Below are 20835 nucleotides of genomic sequence, written 5' to 3'. Positions count from 1 at the left end.
CTATTGCCAATGATAACTATTTTTTTCTTTCTACATATTGTGATTGTCATCTTGTCCAAACAGGGGTCCATGTAACAATAATAATACTTTATTTATTTATATATATTATTACACATGATAGTGTCTTATTTGAAAGCAGAGCTGTACCATCAAAGCTTTTATATTTGTGGTACATAGACCATTTGCCTGACTTGCCTTGTGTTGTCCTTTGTCAGGAAGGAAGGTGACTATGCACAGGTAATAGTGCTGTTCTTGGTCTCACTTACACTCTATCTGAGGGTGCAGCTGAGACACTAAATACTACCTTGGATGTGCATGCCAATAATGTTTGCGCACTCAGACAGACACAATATGATGTGAATCCTGCTATGATGAATGATTATGGAGTTGTAAGAGCCGCAGCTGCTTCTCATCTCTCAAAATGTGCTAACAATACTACTTCGGCATTTATTGGTCGATTTTAGGAAAATCAGAATTTGCTTGTCATAATGAGGATAAGCGGTTTGAATAATGGTTGGATAGATAATGTTGATTTATTGTTTCAACAATCATGTAATTTGTGCTATCCCACTCGTGTCGCTATTCATGTGTGAAAACAAGCAAGTGCTTTATCCACACATACTGTATGTAAATGCATATAATCAGGAATTCTGCTCTGTTTGACTGAGAAGGAGGAAATTTGTAGTTTGCATGATATAAAACAGCTTAAGCAACATATTCAACCTTTTCATGTCCCTTCTACAGTAGCAATACATCACTGTTGCCATGTACTGAATATAGAGGTAGATAAGACAATAAATGTCATTCTGTACTGGCTCTTGGATAGCTTTTCAAACCAAAGGGTTCTGAGAGAAAGCCTGTCAGTCATTCTCAATCCTGTCCTTTGTCATACAGCATCAAATTCATGTTTTTCTCTTCTCCTTTTCCACATTTGTGCACCGTTGCGCTCTTGAAGGTGCACACAAGTAAAACAATCAACACAGTCATTCATAGAATATGTACTTTTCACACTTGGTAAATACCCCCAAAAAATGATTCTGACCCAAAGTAAATCCTACATGTTTTAATCTGATTTATTTCAGTGACTTGACAGTGTTATTAAATCCTGCCGAAAATGTGTTTAATTTCAAAATGTATTGCCAATGTTTAAAACAAGGTAATTTTACTCAATTAAAAAAATTAATAGATAAATAAAAATGTACAATCTACAATATCGCTTTCTTCACATGCGCAGTTAAATCCCGCCCTTTCCGAAGTAAATTTTTTTCTTCTCTTTTGGAGTTGAACTAGCTGCGTGTGAAAGGCTCTGCATTTTCGGTAAGTGACCTAAGCAATTATGAATGCTTCATTCCCATACTTAACATGGCTCGACTTGCTGTTTAAACATTTGGTAGAAACAGAGCCAATATCCCTATCAGCCCTTTGTTTTGTGAAGTTCAAATTCACCAGCTAAACAGAGTTACATCCTCTTTAGTTAAGGGCTTCAAGATAGCAACCCTGACGTAACGCAACGCAGCACAGAATGACACTTTTTGAGCCAGGAGAAAACAGACTGCTTTGTTACTGTGGTGAGTGACATATTATGTAAACTATAATATTTTATTGACGGTACAAAGTAAAAAGCAGAAATGATTTTGTACTGCATGAAACGGGCTGTTCCGAATCTTCCAGAAACCGTAATTTTAACTTAAACCCTAATATTGATATAAATATAAACGTCTTAACATTAATAACGAAGTGCATTCTTAATTCACTGTTTGCTTGTAATGAAGCTTTGCATTTCTCTCTGTGAAATAAGTAATCGTAGGACTACTGTATATTCAACATTTGCAGAAATGATCAAGTACCGGTAATTAATAGATAAGTTGATGAAGTAAATATCCAGACTGCAGCAACACAATTAAGTTTCATTCATAAGGTAAAAACAACAAAAAAAAGAATTCCATTTCTGCGTGAGTGCCCACTCACACCATATTTAATATGCCTTTTGTTATTTATTCAACTATAAAGGGATGCTAGTAAATGAAAGACTTGACCAATGTCACAATGTAGAGGAGGATGTGAAGGTTTTTTCCTTACTCGACCGCGTCAGGAATGCGGCAATGTGACGTGGTACAGGTTAAGTCTGTTCTCGACGCCAGTTGGCTGACTCTGACCGACTGGGGCCACGTGGGTCGATTAAATATGCAGGATGGAAACTTGGGGACGGCGGGACGATGCCTAGCTCTGTGTGTGTGCATATATGGAAAATATTCAGATGCCTTGAAAATGTTCACTTTCCGTGTCATTGCAGCCATTTACCAAAATTTAAAAAAAGTTAAATTTCCCATTAATGTACACTCAGCAACCCATCATGACAGAAAAAAAAATCTGAAATATCATATGGTCATAAGTATTCACACCCTGACATTTTAGTAGACGCGCCCTTTTGAGCTTGTACAGCAATGAGTCTCCATGGGAATGAGTCAACAAGTTTTTCACACCTGGATTTAAGGATCCCCTGCCATTCTTCCTTGCAGATCCTCTCCAGCTCTGTCAGGTTGGATGGTGAATGTTGGTGGACAGCCATTTTCAGGTCTCTCCAGAAATGATTAATTGGGTTTAGGTCAGGGCTCTGGCTGGGCCAGTCAAGAAAGGTCACAGAGTTGTTCTGAAGCCATTCCTTTGCTATTTTAGCTGTGTGCTTTGGGTCATTGTCCTTTTGAAAGGTGAATCTTCGGCCCAGTCTGAGGTCCTGAGCAGTCTGGAGGAGGTTTTCCTCCAGGATATCTCTATACTTGGCTGCATTCATCTTTCCTTCAATTGCAACCAGTCGACCTGTCCCTGCAGCTGAAAAAACACCTCCATAATGTGATGCTTCCACCACCAAGTTTTACTGTCGGGATTGTATTGTGGTGCCCTGCGGTTGGCTGGCAACCAATTCAGGGTGTCCCCCGCCTACTGCCCAAAGACAGCTGGGATAGGCTCCGGCACGCCTGTGACCCTTGTGAGGATAAGCGGTGTAGATAATGGATGGATTATATTGTATTGTGCAGGTGATGAGCAGTGGCTGGGTTACCGCTTAGAATTAACACCAAAAAGTTGAATCTTGGAGAATCTTATTTCTCATAGTCCGGGAGTCCTTCATGTGTTTTTGGGCAAATTCTTTGCAGACGAGGCTTCTGTCGGGCCACTTTGCCATGACGCCCCGAGCGGTGGAGGGCTGCAGTGATAGCTGACTTTGTGTAACTTTCTCCCATCTCCCTACTGCATCTCTGGAGCTCAGCCACAGTGATCTGGACGGCCAGGTCGAGGAAGAGTTGCAGTCTTCCCAAATGTCTTCCATTTGAGGATTATGGAGGCCACTGTGCTCTAAGGAACCTTGCCTGCTGCAGAAATTATTTTGTAACCATGACCAGATCTGTGCCTTGCCACAATATCTGTCTCTGATCTCCTTGGGCAGTTCCTTCAACCTCATGATTCTCATTTGCTCTGACATGCTCTGTGAGCTGTAAGGTGTTATATAGAGAGATGTACGCCTTTCCAAACCAAGTCCAATCAGTTTAATTAAACACAGTTGGAATCCGGACTCCAATAAAGGAGCAGAACAATCTCAAGGAAGATTATTCAATACAAAAACTAAAGTAGAGTTAAGCATTTTGGAAAAAACAAACAAACTAAAAACTAACAAAGCTGCCTTGAAAACTAAAGTTAACCAAAATTTCCAAACTATAATAATCCTTGGTCTAGGAGAAATTTTGTAAGAAGATTTGTAAGTTCAACGGTCAGAAATGTCAAGAGGATTGGCTTCAAATCCCTGTTCTAGCTCATCCCAAAGGAGATGATGGAAAAAATGCCAAGTCTAATGAGCTTTTGCACAGTGATTCAAACTTGCCCTGGTGGAACACTGTGGACTGTATAATAATCGGTCTGGCAGAGGCAGCATTGAAAAGGCACTTAGAAAAAAAATGAATGAGAAAACAATTGCTGGACTGATATTTCCTTAGTTAAAAGGATCTGCGATACGGAAGGTTCTGCCTCCATGTGCAACAACAAACCAGGTACAACCGTTGATTTGTCACCAAAGAATTGGGTCCAACGGATGACATAGTAATACAAATACATGTACCGTATATGTTTAAAAATGATACTTGTTTACGGTGAATTGGCCAGTACATAATCAGACTTCAAGTAGCAGTTAGCTAGTTTGAATTAGTTTTTGGAGAGCCGCATCATGAGTCTTTGATTGCTGTGCGATCAAAGCCGCATGAGTACATTAGCACAACTAATACATGGAGGCCCAACCTAAAGAAAGCAAAAGCCTCACCTGTTGGTGAGCGGCCCTATGAACGGGTTGGTCAGTAGCTGTACGGTGGCTTTGGAGGCAAACAACAAGCCCACTTTGACATTCTCATTGATCAGCTTGCCGGACGAACCCGGGCAGTCGGAGGAGTTCTGCGGCAGCCGGGCAGCGGCTGTCGTAGCGGCGGACGTCGGCGGCACCACGTCGGTTGACCCGGCCGTGGCGTTGGAGCCTGACATCCTCACCGTGTTGTCGTATAAGGACACAATCCTATCGAAGGCTCCTGGAGGAGTCTGCTGCTGTGGTAAAGTGTTGTTCAACACCCCATCTGTTGATTCATCCAGGCTGTACAGGTAGCTGGGGATGATGGGCACTGTTGGGCATAAAGAGGCATCAGATGACTGGCGAGATCAAATCTGACATGACCACTGAATGATGCATTAGGCAGGAGGCTATTCTGGATGACATTATTATATGTAGCAACCAAAAAAAAAATACTCTTTTGTTTGCGCAGGCCGTGACTCCAAACCTCACACAAAGAGAATAGATTTGTTACAGTATGTAGTCAATGTACCCCTAATAGCATTATTAAAAGCAGTTCATCCATATGCACACTATGTACATCAAGAATTTCACTGTAAAGGAACAGTACATTACTGGCAGCAGGCACACCAGTCAAGTCAATTTGCTGTTATGTACACCAATTAATTAATACTGTATTTTTGATTACCGTATTTTACCATAATTTAATGCAGAGTGTTGGTAATTTATTTTAATAGTATATTACTGAAATTTGGATTACAGTACACAATAGTATCAATCACATTTTTTATCAATCACATTTTATTTATATAGCACTTTTCATACATAAAAATGCAACTCAAAGTGCTTTAAAACATTCAAAGCAAAACATAGGATAACTATGGGTGATGGTAATTTGTCAGTGGATGCCAGTATGTTCAGGTTTCTTCGTAGTGTAAAAAAAATATTTTTGCATTAACAAGAAAAAAGAATCATCATTATGGTCATGAACACAGTACATGCATTGCCATGAAATTTGGCCTCCACATTTCACCCATTAGGGTTGTGAACACAGCAACAACACACTGGGGCAAGTGGGGAGCAATTAAGGGTATCATGTCATTTTATTTGCCCACATTCCTTGGCCAGTCGGTGACTTGCGGCAAGGCGGCAGTCTTCACCATTTGGCCACGGCTGCCCCATAAATGTTTGTTGCATTAGCTGAGAATTCAACCACTGAACCACAGATGCTTACTAAATTCCTATGAATCACACAAATTAAACCTACAACATTGGTAAAGGCTCTTTGTACTAATGTGCTATGTCCTAAATGTTCTTTTTTGTGATAGTTGCTCATTACTGTATTAGTGTGGCTCAAATGACCAGAGACATTCCTTGTGTGTTTTTGCAAACCTGGCTAAGAAAGATGATTTTTGGGATCGAAAGGTAATTCTGGACCAGTACGTTCATCCAATTAAGTCCTCCATGAAAAATAAGCCCTCACTCATCAGTAAGATGCTGATGATGCCTACTTCCACATTCACTAGAGAGAAAATTTTGTTTTATGCCGTTCAATTACAGTGCGTTCACATTAACTGAGCATTGACTGATTTTTTTACCTGCGAGGGATGACTGACAGTTTTTTGATTATTAAAAAAATACAGCAAGATACTGTGTACTCTGCTGTAAATTTACACCTAATGATACAAAATGCCATTTCATGCTGTTAGTTACCATTTTTGTTTATAAAATAATTTTACTATTACTTTACCCGCAAGGAATAATTTTACAGTATTTTAATAAGATAAAATAATCAAATAAAGCACACCCTACACTCTAAAAGCATTTGGGTTAAAAATAACAATTTTCGGTAAAAAATGGACCGATCCACTACTTGAGGCAATTCGATCCAACTTTTTGGGTTGTTTTTTGCAGAAAACAACCCCCAAAACAGATAGTTTTGTACAAAACACAAAAAATGGGCTGTTTTGTACAAAACACAAGAAAGTGGGTCAAATTGACCCAATTAGTGAAACAGTCTATTTTTTACCCAAAATTGCGTTGTATTAACTCAACTGTTTTCGATTGTTATGGTGCAGAACTCATCAACTCATAAGATCAAGATTTGCCAGAATGCTAAATGACTATGTGGCATGTACAGAAGGAAAACAAAAACAGCCATGGAAAAATGTAAGAAACTGGACCAATATATCAATAACAAAAAACAGCTCATAAGAGTTGAATTTAAGAGCCGATGGAGTCATTTTCCAAAGGTTTTTGTGAAAACAACCAAAATCACAAGTACATTTACAGCTATGGCATTGTTCTGCCAAAAACGGTGCTTTTAGGCATTCCATGTTTTCTTTTGTGTCAGTCACTTGATACATACAGACATTAAAATGAACAAGGAATTTAAGAAAAAATAAACATTTTTTCTGTAGGTTCGGAACTTTACAGGCTAGTGACAAAAAGCAAACAATACTCACACATTTAACAAATCAACTCTACACCCTTCACCACAAATTTGTGTCAGAAAATGACCACTTGAACTTCATTGAAACAAACTATATGAATGCTATAAGTGAAGCTGAAAAGTGTGAGGCAGTTACATTTAACATGACAAAATATGGGGGAAAAAAACATTCCAGTAATTTAATTACATAACCACAGGTACCGTAATGCATTTACTGTGGCATTGTCCAGAGGTACATGCATTTTGGCTGAGTACTCGAGATTTTAGCCAACAACCCATATTAAAACAATCTGGATCTGTTATCAATGGAGCATCCGCCGTCTTACAAGATCTAGGAAATGTCTAACAATGACCACAAACACTTGTTGAATCATGGTATGGCACTTTTGAATTTGAATGGAAATATACTATGATGTGTATCTGTAATAAATTCAATTCAATTATTCCCTTAATGTATTCCTTTGGTTACTATATATTTAATTGTGAACTTGTGTATTTATATTAAGTCTGCATTCTGTTTTTCCCCCGTACTGGTGGGCCAGCACTGGTCCTGGGCTGGTGTATAGCCTGTCTGAGGCTTGAGTGCCTGTATCACTGTGCTGGGTCATTTTTTACCCTGTGTGCCCGTGCGTGTGCGTGTGCGCTTGTTTGTGTAAGTGTATTATGTATATATATTTGACTGTATGGGATTCTGTTGTATTGTGGAATTATTATTTTCAAAAATAATTACATAACTGACATTTCCAACATATTCAAAAAGCACTGGAGTTTCAGAGCGTGTCTCGTACGTGTTGCCTTGTGCTTTTATTGACAGGAAATGAGGGCAAGACATTGATGAGAAATGACATGCAACAAGCAATGGCAGCCAGACTCAAACCAGGGATGTTCAGTTCAGCACCCTCAGCCCCCGAGGCCACGACTGTGCCAGGAAAAGCAACTTTATTTAGAGTAAGAGAAAAGGGGAGGTATCGCAGCACTGCACACTGACAAGACACAGGCAGCAGCTGCCAATATTGGAAAAAATAAAGATATACTGTATGTGAGCATTTAGAGCAAGATGTTCCAGTGTGACATAAAGCCTTCTGTAAAAATAGCTCCTTCCCAGAGAAAGTGGTTTCTTGTTAGAATTGTGATCAAATCAACAACCACTATGCCGACGCTGGCCACTAAAGCTACCTACATTCTTTTTAAATTTGGTGCTTGAGGAAAAAAAAAAAAAAAAAAGTATAACCAATCATGGCAAATGTTTTCCTACCCATACAATGAGATTAAATGATAAAATATTTTTGCTGTCATAAATGTATTTTACACACATTTGACCAACTGTGAATATAACGCCCGGGGTGACAAATTGGAGCAGGTGATGTCTTGTCTGCAGGGCACCACCTGTGAGTACCTAATGCCTCTGGCTGCCAGGGGAATCGAACATTCAGTTGCAGGCCGCATTCTTGGCCAAGAGATGCTCCAATAATAATTCATGTTGATTTTAATCCATCCCTTATCTCTAATCTGTGCCCACATCAAGGTCCCAGCTGACTTGGGGAGAGAGTCGGGCAGTGCCCCAAACCGGTCTCCAGTCAGTCACAGGCTTGCAGGGCAAAGACAAAAAAGGCATTCACCCTCACACCTATGGACAATGCTCAAGTCGAACATTCATGTTGTGAGCATGTGGGATGAAGCTGCACCACCCAGAGAAAACACACGCAGCACGGGGAGAACATGCAAATTCCACACAAGGGCCTGAGCTGAAATTTGGACACAGGACCTCAAGTTTTGAAAAGGCAGATGTACCAATGACTATTCCACCGTGCTTCATACGATTCTTTTAAATACAAATGATTGACCTTTTTATTTCAGATGCAAACTTCAAACATTTTTCAAACACAGAAATCTGTTTAAACTATGGAACAGATGACCATAAATGCCATTTACTCATTTAAAAATGGGTTAACCCTAACCCCAAATAAAACAAAAGAAAATCTACATGAAAATAAGTGAGCAAAGATTTATGAGTCCACAATAAGGAGCGTGCCTCAAGAACATTTTTGTCGTCAACTGTCATTTGCCAATCGTTATAATACTGACGGTACATGCAATTTTATTTAACAGTAAAAGTAGTCTAGGGATTAGAAAATGATTCATTTCTGCAATTTCTATTTGTCTAGCAACTCACATTGATCCTTTCCCCCATACATGAACGTAAAATATCTAAAAAGCCATCGTTCACATACTGTATGTAAAATGAAGTATTTATTTGTGTGTACACCCACGCACGCAGGCACAAGTATGACACTATCAATGAAAAATGAGCATTATCATTGCGCAAATTTTCTTAGTGGTCATAATATACATTCATGTCAAATAATTTTGTACGAACCAAATTATCTTCTACAAAGAAGATAGTACAGAAAATGATCCCTGATTTGAAACAGCTACTTACAAAATATTTTTAGATTTGTAAAATGTCCTTTTGGTGACCTTTGCACTTTGCAGTTGACTTAATTAGGCATGATAATGTCATTCTGTGTGATAAATCAAATGCCATGGTTATCACTGATAACCATGTCATTTGGAAGCATCGATGCTTGTTGAGCCCTGGGGCAGTTGAGCCGTGCACCTGTTGCGCCCAATCAATCAATATTTTACTTATTGTTAGTCATTTTTTTAGGAGTGTAATGCGTGTGAGAAATGTTTGCACCTACCGACCACAGTCAGAAGCATGTTATCCAACAACAGAGCCACAAAAACAATGAAGAGAATAAGTTTCCTCGACTGCCTCTCTTCTCTGAGCCAGTTGACTAAATTAAATTGGCGAAACGAGTCCAGTCTCCCCATGGTGTTAATTCCGTAAAAATAGCGGGACGAATAGATGACAGGTGGTCCTGTGCAGAGAGACAAGTGTTAAAAGCCATAAAAGCACTCTAGTGTGGCACACCGGCAAAGTGAAGCTGATGGGTCCCATCTTACCTCGGATACACAGAGGTCAGCTGCAGCCTTAGACGAGCGTGCAGCGGCTGATGCGCTGTCTCTTTCTACTAGCTGCTGACGTCATACCGAAGGCTACGTGAAGTCCAGACCCCCCCCCCCCCCCCCCCAAAGTAATCAGACTGTTGGGATCTGTGGCGGGAACTGTTCATTAATCAAAAATAGAACAGAGACTTGTGGCAATCTGCTTGGAAACCCTCATTTAATATTCTATTGCTTTTTGCATGGGAACCTGACCGGGTAAATAAATTAATTGGGTTATGCACCGTATTTTCCCCACCAATCGTTTATTAAAATCCATATATTCCTTGGATAAACGCCCACAAATGTGCCTGGACCTTCAAGGGACATCAGACCAAACGCCCGTTTCAAATTAGCAAGTGAACCTTACGTAGTAGTCGCCAGATGGCACGTACGTTTGAACAGTCCAGATTTGGGGCATTCCAAAACACTACTTTTAGTTACAATATGGAAGTTAGAGCACTCTGTTCAAGGGCACATGTAACAACATTTCAATTTTAATTGATACACGCTTAGTTGCAAAGATGGGCAGTTTACCTATTTTCCCGGTCTTATTTCCTCCATCCGACCTGCATGAGCACCATTCCGTCATTGTCCCCCCGTCCCTATTCATAAAATAAGTGCTCTCCATCCCCGTCCTTTTAACTTTTAAAGCGCCCCCGTCCTTAGATTTCACCAGTGTGCGCCCCCCCCCCCAAAAAAAAAGCATCTGTGCATGACGCCGTGGGAGATGCTAACACAGAGGTTTCGTAATTCATACACTATCTAAAGGTCATTAACTGGCTAATTTCCTCTTCACATCCACTTAGCACCCACTTCTGGGTTAATAATTTGACGAACCGCTTGGCAAGTGGTTTGTCTCGGACAGGGCGAGAGGCATGCAACGCAGCCAGCTTTCTTAACCGGCCGGGAGTATCTTGAATTGTTTATGTGTCAACCAAGATAGAATTTAGCTGCATACACAACCACCGTCGCCACCAGACTGGTGATGTGTAAACTTTTTTGACAGAGGACGAGTACTTGCGCTTGAAGCAAATTTAGCGAAGTCACTCTGTCCTAAACACTGTGAACATGCACGAGACAAGTGGCGTGTCACATTTCACATTTGGTCTGAAGTAGTGTATTGGCGGACTACACACGCAAGACAGGCTGGGTGTGTTTCTGTCAGTCGTCAGCGAAACGGGCGTCCGTCGGGACTTGACCCGGTTAGGGATGATTACAGGGACGGACAAAAACCTTCTTCCGTCCATGCTTAGTCCGTCCTTTTTAAAAAACGTCTCGTCCTCCATCCCCAAATGGGGCGCCTGTCCGGGTGTAAACTGTTTTACAGAGACTATCTCAAGACTGTCTACTAGCGTAGTAGCAACTTCCAAATTTGGAACCAAACACCCATCACTGGGCTTGTGGAACACATACGCACCTCTTTTGCCCTCTTTTCCCAACAGCTCTGCCTTGGTCAAATTACATGGTTTGTTTACTACTGGGGCGATTGAAGCTGTTATCACCAGGAAATATGGGACATCATGGTTAAAAAGGCTATTGTTCATGTTTCGTTTCATGTCAAAATCACAGTCAGTGTTTCAACCAAACTTGTGTTGACCACACACATAGGATTGGGAAGCAGAAATTGAAAAGGTTTACCATTTATGACTGTCAGACCTGGCCGTTTCCTTAGCGGATCTTGGAGGAAAAATTACCCTGAACAAAACTGATCAAAGAATTGAGCCTCTATTGACTTGGACTGCAAATTTGGGACAATTTTACAAACAGTTTGTGTTTAGCCAATTTATAAGGACTCACATCTACACAATACAAGGATCCACAGGGAAGTGAACAAAAGGAAGGCCCGCCCACTAATCACACAACGAGACACAGCTGTGAACAGGAAGAACTGATTGGATGGCACATAAACGGAAACCAGCAAGTGAAATGAACAATGCAAGGTACCTCACAAATACATGATGATATGCAATTATATATAAATGTTCAAGCATAAAAGTCCAGATCTGCCTTTTCACAATTAAAGTGTACAATGATTAGAATTAAAAAAGTGCCTATATTTCTATGAATTTGAATAATCAAAATGACTAATCACGGCTCAGCTTCAGAAAACAGGTAAGAAGGCTACTCGAGGGGCAGCAGATGCTTCTGCTTCACCGGGTAGGAAATTCCGCATGTGGCAATGTACATGGGCTTCAGGATTCTAGCTGATTTATCAAGCATGATGAATTTATTGTTTTGTCACTTTTTCCAAATGCCTTTGAGGTGGGGTGCTCAAGTCTGGTCCTGAAAAGCCCTTATGAGCCTGTTTCCCATTTCACCCTGCCTGCAACACACCTGATTCAAATGATCATGAAATTTTATCAGACTTGTGCAAAGCTTGCTGACGAGCAGATCATTTGAATCAGGTGTGTTACAGGCAGGGATAGATGGAAAACAGGCTGGATAGGGGCTTTTGAGGATCGGACTTGAGGACCCCTGCCTTTGAGCTTATAAAATGCAGGTATTCTGCACAAAGTGGGTTCATGGTAAATTGAAAATGGTGAATGACGTCTTTTTGGGGGGGACATTTAATCTTTGACTGTTTTATATAAAATCCATTGTGTTCATGTCAAAATTATAACTATTTCTGAACCTAACTACATGTGTAAAACCCCCTTAAAACATCACAACTCTAAAGAATTGGACGGATTTCCTTTGTTTCCACTTGTCAAAACAATTAGGTATACGATCTGAAAAAATAAACCTGTGCAGTATCTCGCCGTTGCAATATTGTAATAATAACTGTCTTTTAAAATAGCATTTCAACTCGCAACACTTTTAAATTTCAGTTCCACTTCATGAGCCATATCATCATTACCACTGCTTGAATTAATGCTCCTAAATTACCGCTGCGATCATTTGTTTTCATCATTAAACTCTCCTCCTTCAGCACCAAACATGTCAATGACAGTCTTTTAAGGCTTCACTTTATTATAAGCAGCTGTGCACACTTTCCTGTTATTGCACTGCCATCGTGTGTTAGTGGAATGTTACTGCAACTGATCTCTAAAAACAACGGGTGCCCATTAATTTCATTTTATTTCATCACAGTGATGATGTAGTCAGTGGATGACGGGAATGTTTGCATACAGCTTAAATGTGGACGGGTTTTTCACGGCTGTTTCCCAGTGTGTTAGCACTCTCTGCTGGTGAAAGCTTGACACTACATCCAGTTGACAACAGACCAGTTACGCGTACGAACAGGTGGGGGTAAATTGGATAAAGAACCGCTATTCACAATGTCGTTGTCTGTCCGATCGTTGGTGTTATTGAGAGAAAAAATTATCATGCTCATGTGGAAACATAAATGTGGTAAAAATGAACCATCAATACAAAGACTTTCAGCTTTCACCCCTAAAAGCACTTCTAAAGTTAATTGGTACATACACAGATGCTGTATTGATGTCATTTTGCATATATCATTTTTAGTGGTTGGAATAGTCTCTTTTTCTTGGGGTTGTTTAGTAAAACGTGTTTGTGGTGATTTTTTTTTTCTCTAAAATTCCTGTAATTTAAAAGTTCAGCCTCAAGATTATTTTAACATTATCGAAAATATCTGCTATTCAGTAAATGAAGAAAACACACAGTCGTACCTCGAGGGACAGGATTGAAGACACCTGTCGTAGGGGCTTAACGCTCATTGAAATTGAGCATACTGTCACCTGTTGTTCAACTGGACATATGACAGGCAGTGCCATATTAGATTGCATTAGAGCCGATGTTATTGTCATTGCACAGAGTAGTACAGACAACAAAATGCAGCATAAAAGATAAGATTGTTTTTTGCACATTCGCCTCACAGTTTTGAGGTTGTGGTTTCAAATCCAGGCTCATGCCTTCCTGTGTGGAGTTTGCATGTTCTCCAAATTCTGTACTCCGGGCGGTTTCCTCCCACTTGCCAAAAACAGGCATGGTGATTAAGTGAGGATTCCAAATTGTCCATAGGTGTGAATTGTCTAATTTATGCTCTGCGACTGGCTGGCGACGAGTTCAAGGTGCAACCTGCCTCTCGCCCACAGTTAACTGGGATGGGCTCCAGCACAGCAGCACACCCACGACCAGTGACATACTGGGGATGAAAGTCAATGAGTCAATTTGAGATGCAGAGACCCCAATACGTGAGACCAAAGGCACACAGAGGAAGAGATGATTACAAATTAATGGTAAAATGAAAACAATTTAAAAACTAAATAAAAATAAAAATGTTTGAACTTCCTGGAAAAACTTTGCAACATCGATTGAGATTGTGGAGAAAGAAAGTGGCGCAGTCAAATGTTCAAATCACAGAGCCTGCAAGCACTATCGCCAAATGACAATTAAAACACATTGGCTCATAATTATAAACACTTATAAGAAAGTTAAAGTGTGATTTATAATCAGCTTTATAATTTATATCTATGGCGTTCTAGTAAAAAAATAAACTGTAAGTGGCTGAATGTTATGCTTTATTTCTGACCTTTAAGAGAATGGTGCTCAAATAAATTTGTTTAGCACTGTTCACTTGAACTATGCATGTTCTCATAATTGTTCAAATAAACACTGACTACGATCTAGATGGCATTCAGTCCTGATTTAATTTATTTTTTAATCAAATAACAATCTTGGGTGGAATGGGCAGCTGGATTGAAGGTTAATCCACTAATAAGCAGTGTAGCTGGCAACGCATTGCAAAGTAACGCATTACACTAAAAAGGCGGCCATTTTGAGAAACTAGAAATGTAACTTGTAATTGTAATCTGATTAAAGATTCTATTAGAAACACTTTACACGTTTTTTGCATCCTAATAAAGCCTTGCAACTGAATGGAAATGGCGCACCAATTAAATATACATTAGTGTCAATTCTGCACAATGATCTACTTCATACTATCAATAAAATAGCCATCTGTGCATTTTGACAGTTTATTAACACACAATTTATATGTCTACTATTTTCACCTGATTGCTCTGATAAAAGAATCAACATGACCCTCAAGTCAGTAGTCAACACATCATTTTCAATGGTCTGTTTACATTGCATAATTTACATACATTAAACAAAACTAATAGTTAACCATTAATGAAATTAAAGTAAAACTTTTACTAACCAACAAACAACTCTACATTTTGAAACATGAAACAAGGGGAAAAGATCTTAAAACGTGAAGCATTATGTGATGAGGTCATCAATGCCCAATTGTCTGGGGAGTGACGTCACCATCCGCCGAGTCACGTTTTCAGCACGTTGACGTCTAAAGAAGTAGAGACGTTTGCATTTTCAAAATGGAAATAATATATTAATAAATAAGGTTGATTGTACACTCCGTACTAGAAAAGGTGTTTTGTACTGGATACAAAAATAAAAAAAACACATCAAATTCAAAGAAACATCTGGAGTCGCAGCACTGTACATTCAAGCATTACAAGTAGTCATGGCAAAATAAAGCCCCATAAAGCAGTCAAGCCCTGCAGGGAAATACTTCACACACGTAGGGGCTTCAAGATGATTCATTTCCTCGACTACGCCATCGTGTGGACAGAAAAATGTATAATATACTTGGTGCTTGCAATAAAACGGTGGAGTGTAAATCATGCTCCGAATACAAAAAAATATTATTTGAAGAGTGTTTTAACATGAATTGTTCTGTGTTACTTTGTTTATGTTTGTGCTTATGCAACATGTGAACCAAAGTGTTTCTTCACTTTTATTTAATAACAATATATTTTTTTTCAAAAGTTTTTGGACTCAGGCGGTATCTTTTTTTGCAGAGAAATTCATCTGCTTTAAAAAAAAAAACCTTTTTCAAATGGTACTGATGAAGCACGGGTGCATTGATATGAGATCGCAAGTTTGCATAGATGTGGAAGCATTTCACTGTTGCTTTTATTTCGAACTGCTGTACACTCAAACCTAGTGAATCATTTCCTGAATCAGTCACGTGGTACACCCCCCGCTTCGCGGGGCTTCAAACGTCACTACGGACGTCATCAACACGTGAATCGACCCGGCGTTCAAGAACCACTCATCTACATTACTCGGCACACGCTTCTGTAATTCGACCTAAGAAACACATCACTAATTACAAGCATACATTCAAAATATCTATCTCTGTCACTGTTGGCGAACGTTGTTTTGGTCTATCTAGGCAAATAAAAACAATTATTTTTAAGTAAAAAAGGCTGTATTCATTTTATTTTTAAATAAAAACATTAACCTTAAATCTTACTGTTAAAACTTCCAATAAACACATTTCTAGTACTGGCAAAAACATGTCATATTTATGTTAAGCAGAGTTGTTGCGTCTGTTGAAAGTAAGTAGTAAAGTAGCTAGTAATCTAACTTAGTTATTATTAAAAACAAGTAATCAGTAAAGTAACTAAGTTATTTTTCAAGGTAACTGTGGTAACACTGCTAATAAGCATAAAATTATGCATCTTAATTAAAATAGTGTGAACTAAAGTGGGCCGGACTGAGCCATGAAACTCCAGGGCTGAAAAAGAGTCCCACTGCCACCCTGGTGCTGGGGCAAGAGGACCAGCTGGTTGCCTATAGAGGAATGATAAAAACGCCAGCACCGAAAAGTCCATCTTCCAGCGCCGAATCAAAGCATGCTGTAAGGTTTGTGGCTTCACAACTTTACAGTTTTTCGCAAAAAAAAAAGCAATATTTCAACAATTTCAATAAAGTATAATTGTGACTTGTAGCTGTTCCCAGTGTTTCGCTTCTGAGACATATATCTTCTCATCTCATGAGATCTCGTAATTCTCTTAAAATCTCATGAAATGCTGTTACGAGACTCACGACAGGGCGTGAAACCATTAAGAGGTAAACAAGTGGGGCCCACGCATTCGCCAAGTCTGCGTGGGGGATTCAACCCGGCAGGTGTGGCGGCTACCTGGGCATGGCGGTCCTCAGTCGGGTGAACTTCTCACGCCGCGGTGCGCCGTGACCGGCTACTGGTGGGCCTGGAAATGTTTGTGATGACGATCAAGCGGGGAGGCCTGGAGGCTTCGGTCTAGGACGCACCCCAGCGCTCTACGGCGCTCAACTGCCCAGACCTTGCTGCTTCCCCTGGGGCAGCTGAACAGTGCTCGCTGTCCCCTCCAAACGAACGGGGCCCCCTTCTCCTGGTGCAGCCGCCGAACGGCAAGGACTGCTCTCGGCCAGCCACGTCGCGTCAGCGATATCGCTGCCGTTGGATCTGCCTTTGTTGGGATGATCCAGATCTGGCTTGGCGGGGTCACACGGGAAACCCCCATTCCCTCTCTCCCCCGCCGGTCCTCCGTCAAACCAGCGCTCATTGCTGTGGCTGCTGGAGGCATTATCACGTGACATGGAAATGCGAAAAATGTGGTTCCGTAACACTTTGGCAATATACAGTACTTCTATATCGACACGTTTCAAAAACCACCTCATGAGAGAGTAAAAACGTTTTTGAGATATTTGAGGTTTTTCTAAATTTCTGTGTTTCCATTACCAGTTTGCTATTTCGCAATTTGCATTGTGCGAATTTCTAACGGCAATATACTATATAGCTAATATAGTGTATTTGTGTGGTTTGGCAGCAGGAAGCTGCATCAGGCCTTGCTGGTGTATGTACTCTGCTACTTAAAAGTGTGCCATGGAAAATTGCCAACTCTTTCACTCCACCAAAACATGATACCATTTGAGTTCACATAAATCTTTGCTGCTGGTATCACAAAAAGTAGCAAGCTCAGTACCTATCCCTAGTCTCGTCTAACGGTCACTCAATAACTTCAAAACTTGAGAATCAGTCTTAGGAGTAAAAATAGGGGTTTCTCCAGCTTAATAAATCCACAAAGCGGTCATCTGCACCCGAGTCTACGAATGCAGTTATTTCATTCCTGCCTTCAAATCCTGAAATAACTCCCGGGAATTAAAGTCTTTTCCCAGCAGATTGATTGACACATTGAGATGATGCTAAACGAAGTTTGGAGTACTTACAAAGAGCGTGGCGGCTTACCAGTGATTAGTAGCGGAATGCAGACATGACTGTGGTCGTAGTTTTGGTAGCCAAAAGGAGCCATGGTTTTCGTTGTCTGTGATGATCTAGCTGTAGAGTTGGAAACCTGCTGTCCGGGTCATCTGCAGTAGAAATAGCCTACAGTTGGAAACCTGCTGACAGATCAAGCTGCAGTAGCAAAAATGTCCTAACCTCATCTGCCTTTTGCATTCTGCAGTGGTACGCCGTCCTCTGCCGAGCTGCACGGGCTCATCCGCTGCCGTCGAATGCCAACTTGAAGACGTGAAGGTGATGGAGTCCAAGGTTGATCACAGGAGTATACCACAGTCGTACATGCTTCTGAAGACGCACTCAGGAAATCCAGCCATTGCTCCCATTGACATTCACAAAGACAGCCCACGAATAGCAAGAATGATCAGCTCCTTGAGTGTCATCATCAAATGTCATCATTTCTGGGTTGAGTCCTGGCTGAAAGTTGCTCCAAAAAGCTGAGTCATCAAATGAACAAAATAGAGTAGTCCGCTCCCGAAGGTTTCTCTTGTGAAAAATCAAGAAGCCGACTGATTACTTGCCTTTATTCGGGTGATAGAAAACGTCCACATCCCCACAATAAAGGTGGGCAAGGAAAAAGGAATGACTGGACAACAGTTGCTTATCGCCATAGCATAAAGCCTCAAGTCGCAAATTCCACAAAAGTGCAGCATTCATGAATTTGCGAATTGAGGGGTTGTTCTGATCCACACGCACTACTTGGTTAAACAAAGCCTCATGCAGTTGTTCAGCGTCCGTGTGATTATTGACAACCGTATTCTGTTAGGATTGGAAAATGACCGAAGGATAGATCACAACACAAACAAAGATTGAACAATTACACGGGTTGTATTTAACTAAGACTGTAAAGCACAACAGTCTAAGCAACGAAAAATTAAAAACAATGATGTAAAAACGATAGTTGCCAAAACAAACACACATGGACTGCAAATACAAATGAAAGTGGATGGAGCTGCAGCGGAAGGAAGGTCCACGTTGGAATACAAAAAAAACCCTCTTACCTGCATAATACGAACAGTGAAAAGTCACAGAAGTACATACTAATACAAAAAGCGCACTATGGACCCTATTTTCATTCCGGGCGCAAGTCTATCGCAAAGCGCAGTCTAACTGTGCAAGTGGGTGGAGTTTTCTTTCTTTTGGTATTCTGCTAAAATTTGCGCCGGTAGAACTGGGTGTAACGAAGTGCTGGAACCTTTACTTGCCATTAAGGAATGGAACATTGTGTTTTCCTGGCCAATCCTCGCTGCGTCGCTAATTTTCATAAAAATCAGGGCGGTAAGCAGAGCTGGGCAGTCCGTCCCTGGGCCAGACCGGCCGGGCCCATTTTTGGGGCGGAGGGGTGGGGGCTGACAAATTAAAAAAAATGGCTGGACTAAGCATGGCCGGAAGTGGATTTTAGTCCGGCCCACTAATCGGCTCTCATGCGTGTGACGTGCTCCCGAGGCGGCCAAATTTCATCTCAGCCTACTCGGTGAAAGGCTTCTTTTTAGGCTTCTTTCAAAACAACTTGTGTCCGGAAGTATATTCAAGCTGCGCGCAGCACTCAAGTATAACACTGGTGCACTTTCCTACTTCCGGAAATACGCCGTAGCAAAACTGCTGTGTAGTGGTTTGCTAGTATGCTTTTATTTTGAAGGGCGGGAAGTGTGAAGGAGGGGAAGTGTGGAAAATAAGTAACTTGTTGAATGCTTGCAGACTTGTCGTCTGTTGGACCCAAATAGTTATACAATACGACAAAACCAACCCCAGGGCTCGCAATGGAAGTAAGTACACACAGCTGGGTAAGTACGTGAGTAAGTGGCGCGTTTGAAGCGTGTCCACAGCGGATTTGACTTATAAGTTAGCCAGCTAATTGTCTTTAAATAAACCTCTTCCGTTAGCATCCCTCCCGCGGGGGCATTGTCCAGGTTTATTTATTTATTTATTTATTTTTTTTTGGGGTGGGGGCAAGGGTTGGAACGGGATGGGGGCCGACAATGTTTATGAATATGGCCGGGGGGTCGCGGCTGGAAGGGTACCAAGGTCAAGGGTGGAGGGTTGCGGCCGGACGGGCAAAAAAGGGTCAAGTGCCCAGCTCTGGCGGTAAAGAATGTTCCGTGCTTGAAACAGAAATTAAAACGAATTAGATTTGCTGGAGTTTGTTTGTCATTGGCAGGTAAACTGCAATATCTCCCTTTTCGGATGATGTAGTCGGCCGTGTGACGTGGACGATTGGAGACCGCCTTGCGCCTCCTGATCATGCTTCCATGTGTGACTGGTTCTATTAAAATATTTTTAAAATGATAATCATTATAGTTCATTCAATGAATTGGTTTCTACAATGAATCAGAAAGATTGTCCTACACTGATGTTATTTATGAATGGAATATCATGAGGTCCACCATGCATGTCTGTGGAGTGTGGAATATGTCTGCCTACACCTTGATTAAATTGGTACTCATCACTTCCGTGACTTATATCAGAGCTCCTGCAATCGATTGTGCCGCCATTACTCCTCGAAAAAATTCCGGATATCCTCCGACAACTCAGGTCACCGTCACATGTATACTCTGATGCATTTCATTGGCTAAGAGACCGAAAATTGGATTAAAAAAAGAAAATGACGTAAACGCTCTCCGGCTTTAAAGTGAAAAACATGCAACAACGCTCCTGGCTTTAGTGTTAGAAACGCGGTTATGCGCTCCTGTCCTTATTGGGTTAAATACACCAAAATTACGTTAGATCACCTGCGCCTTTAAGTTAGACGTGGTTTTAGTGAGTCTAAAATGTCATCTAGTTTTTGTCACAAAAAGTCCAAAATGTGCCCCGGCACAAAAATTATGTTTTTACGCCAAGCATAGACACTTTCTGTCACCAAATTATCAGATGCGTCGGGGGCGAGGCTGCTTCGTGCGTTGGCATGCCCACGCAGGCGCAACACAGTCCCAAACACGCTAGATTAGATTTGCTCTGGCACGACTATGAAGTTATGCCCGCACAGGCACCAGTCTACCA

At 40.9% G+C, this 20835-nt stretch overlaps 1 protein-coding gene across 3 annotated transcripts in view; it reads right to left on the bottom strand.

Annotated features, from left to right (window-relative positions):
• slc18a2 (solute carrier family 18 member 2) overlaps nt 1-11605 on the bottom strand; it is a 28216-nt gene extending 16611 nt beyond the window's left edge. The window contains exons 1-4 of one of the 3 annotated variants that reach the window (XM_086045885.1): nt 11424-11605; nt 9744-9836; nt 9479-9658; nt 4307-4655 (exon numbers count right to left, since the gene is read on the bottom strand). In XM_086045885.1, the coding sequence (XP_085902011.1) occupies nt 4307-4655; nt 9479-9611 (482 nt within the window). In that variant the 5' untranslated portion in view covers nt 9612-9658; nt 9744-9836; nt 11424-11605. The remainder of the gene's footprint in view (nt 1-4306; nt 4656-9478; nt 9659-9743; nt 9837-11423) is intronic. The other 2 variants (XM_086045886.1, XM_086045887.1) reach the window with 2 other exon arrangements.
• Between the last annotated feature and the right edge of the window lie 9230 nt (nt 11606-20835).

The sequence above is a fragment of the Filicampus tigris genome, chromosome 11 (assembly GCF_054856515.1).
Source record: "Filicampus tigris isolate MCC_2025a chromosome 11, RoL_Ftig_1.0, whole genome shotgun sequence".
In the NCBI taxonomy this organism is placed as follows: Eukaryota; Metazoa; Chordata; class Actinopteri; order Syngnathiformes; family Syngnathidae; genus Filicampus; species Filicampus tigris.
Note: the sequence above shows the minus strand (reverse complement) of the source record. Positions and strands in the feature narration are given on the sequence as shown.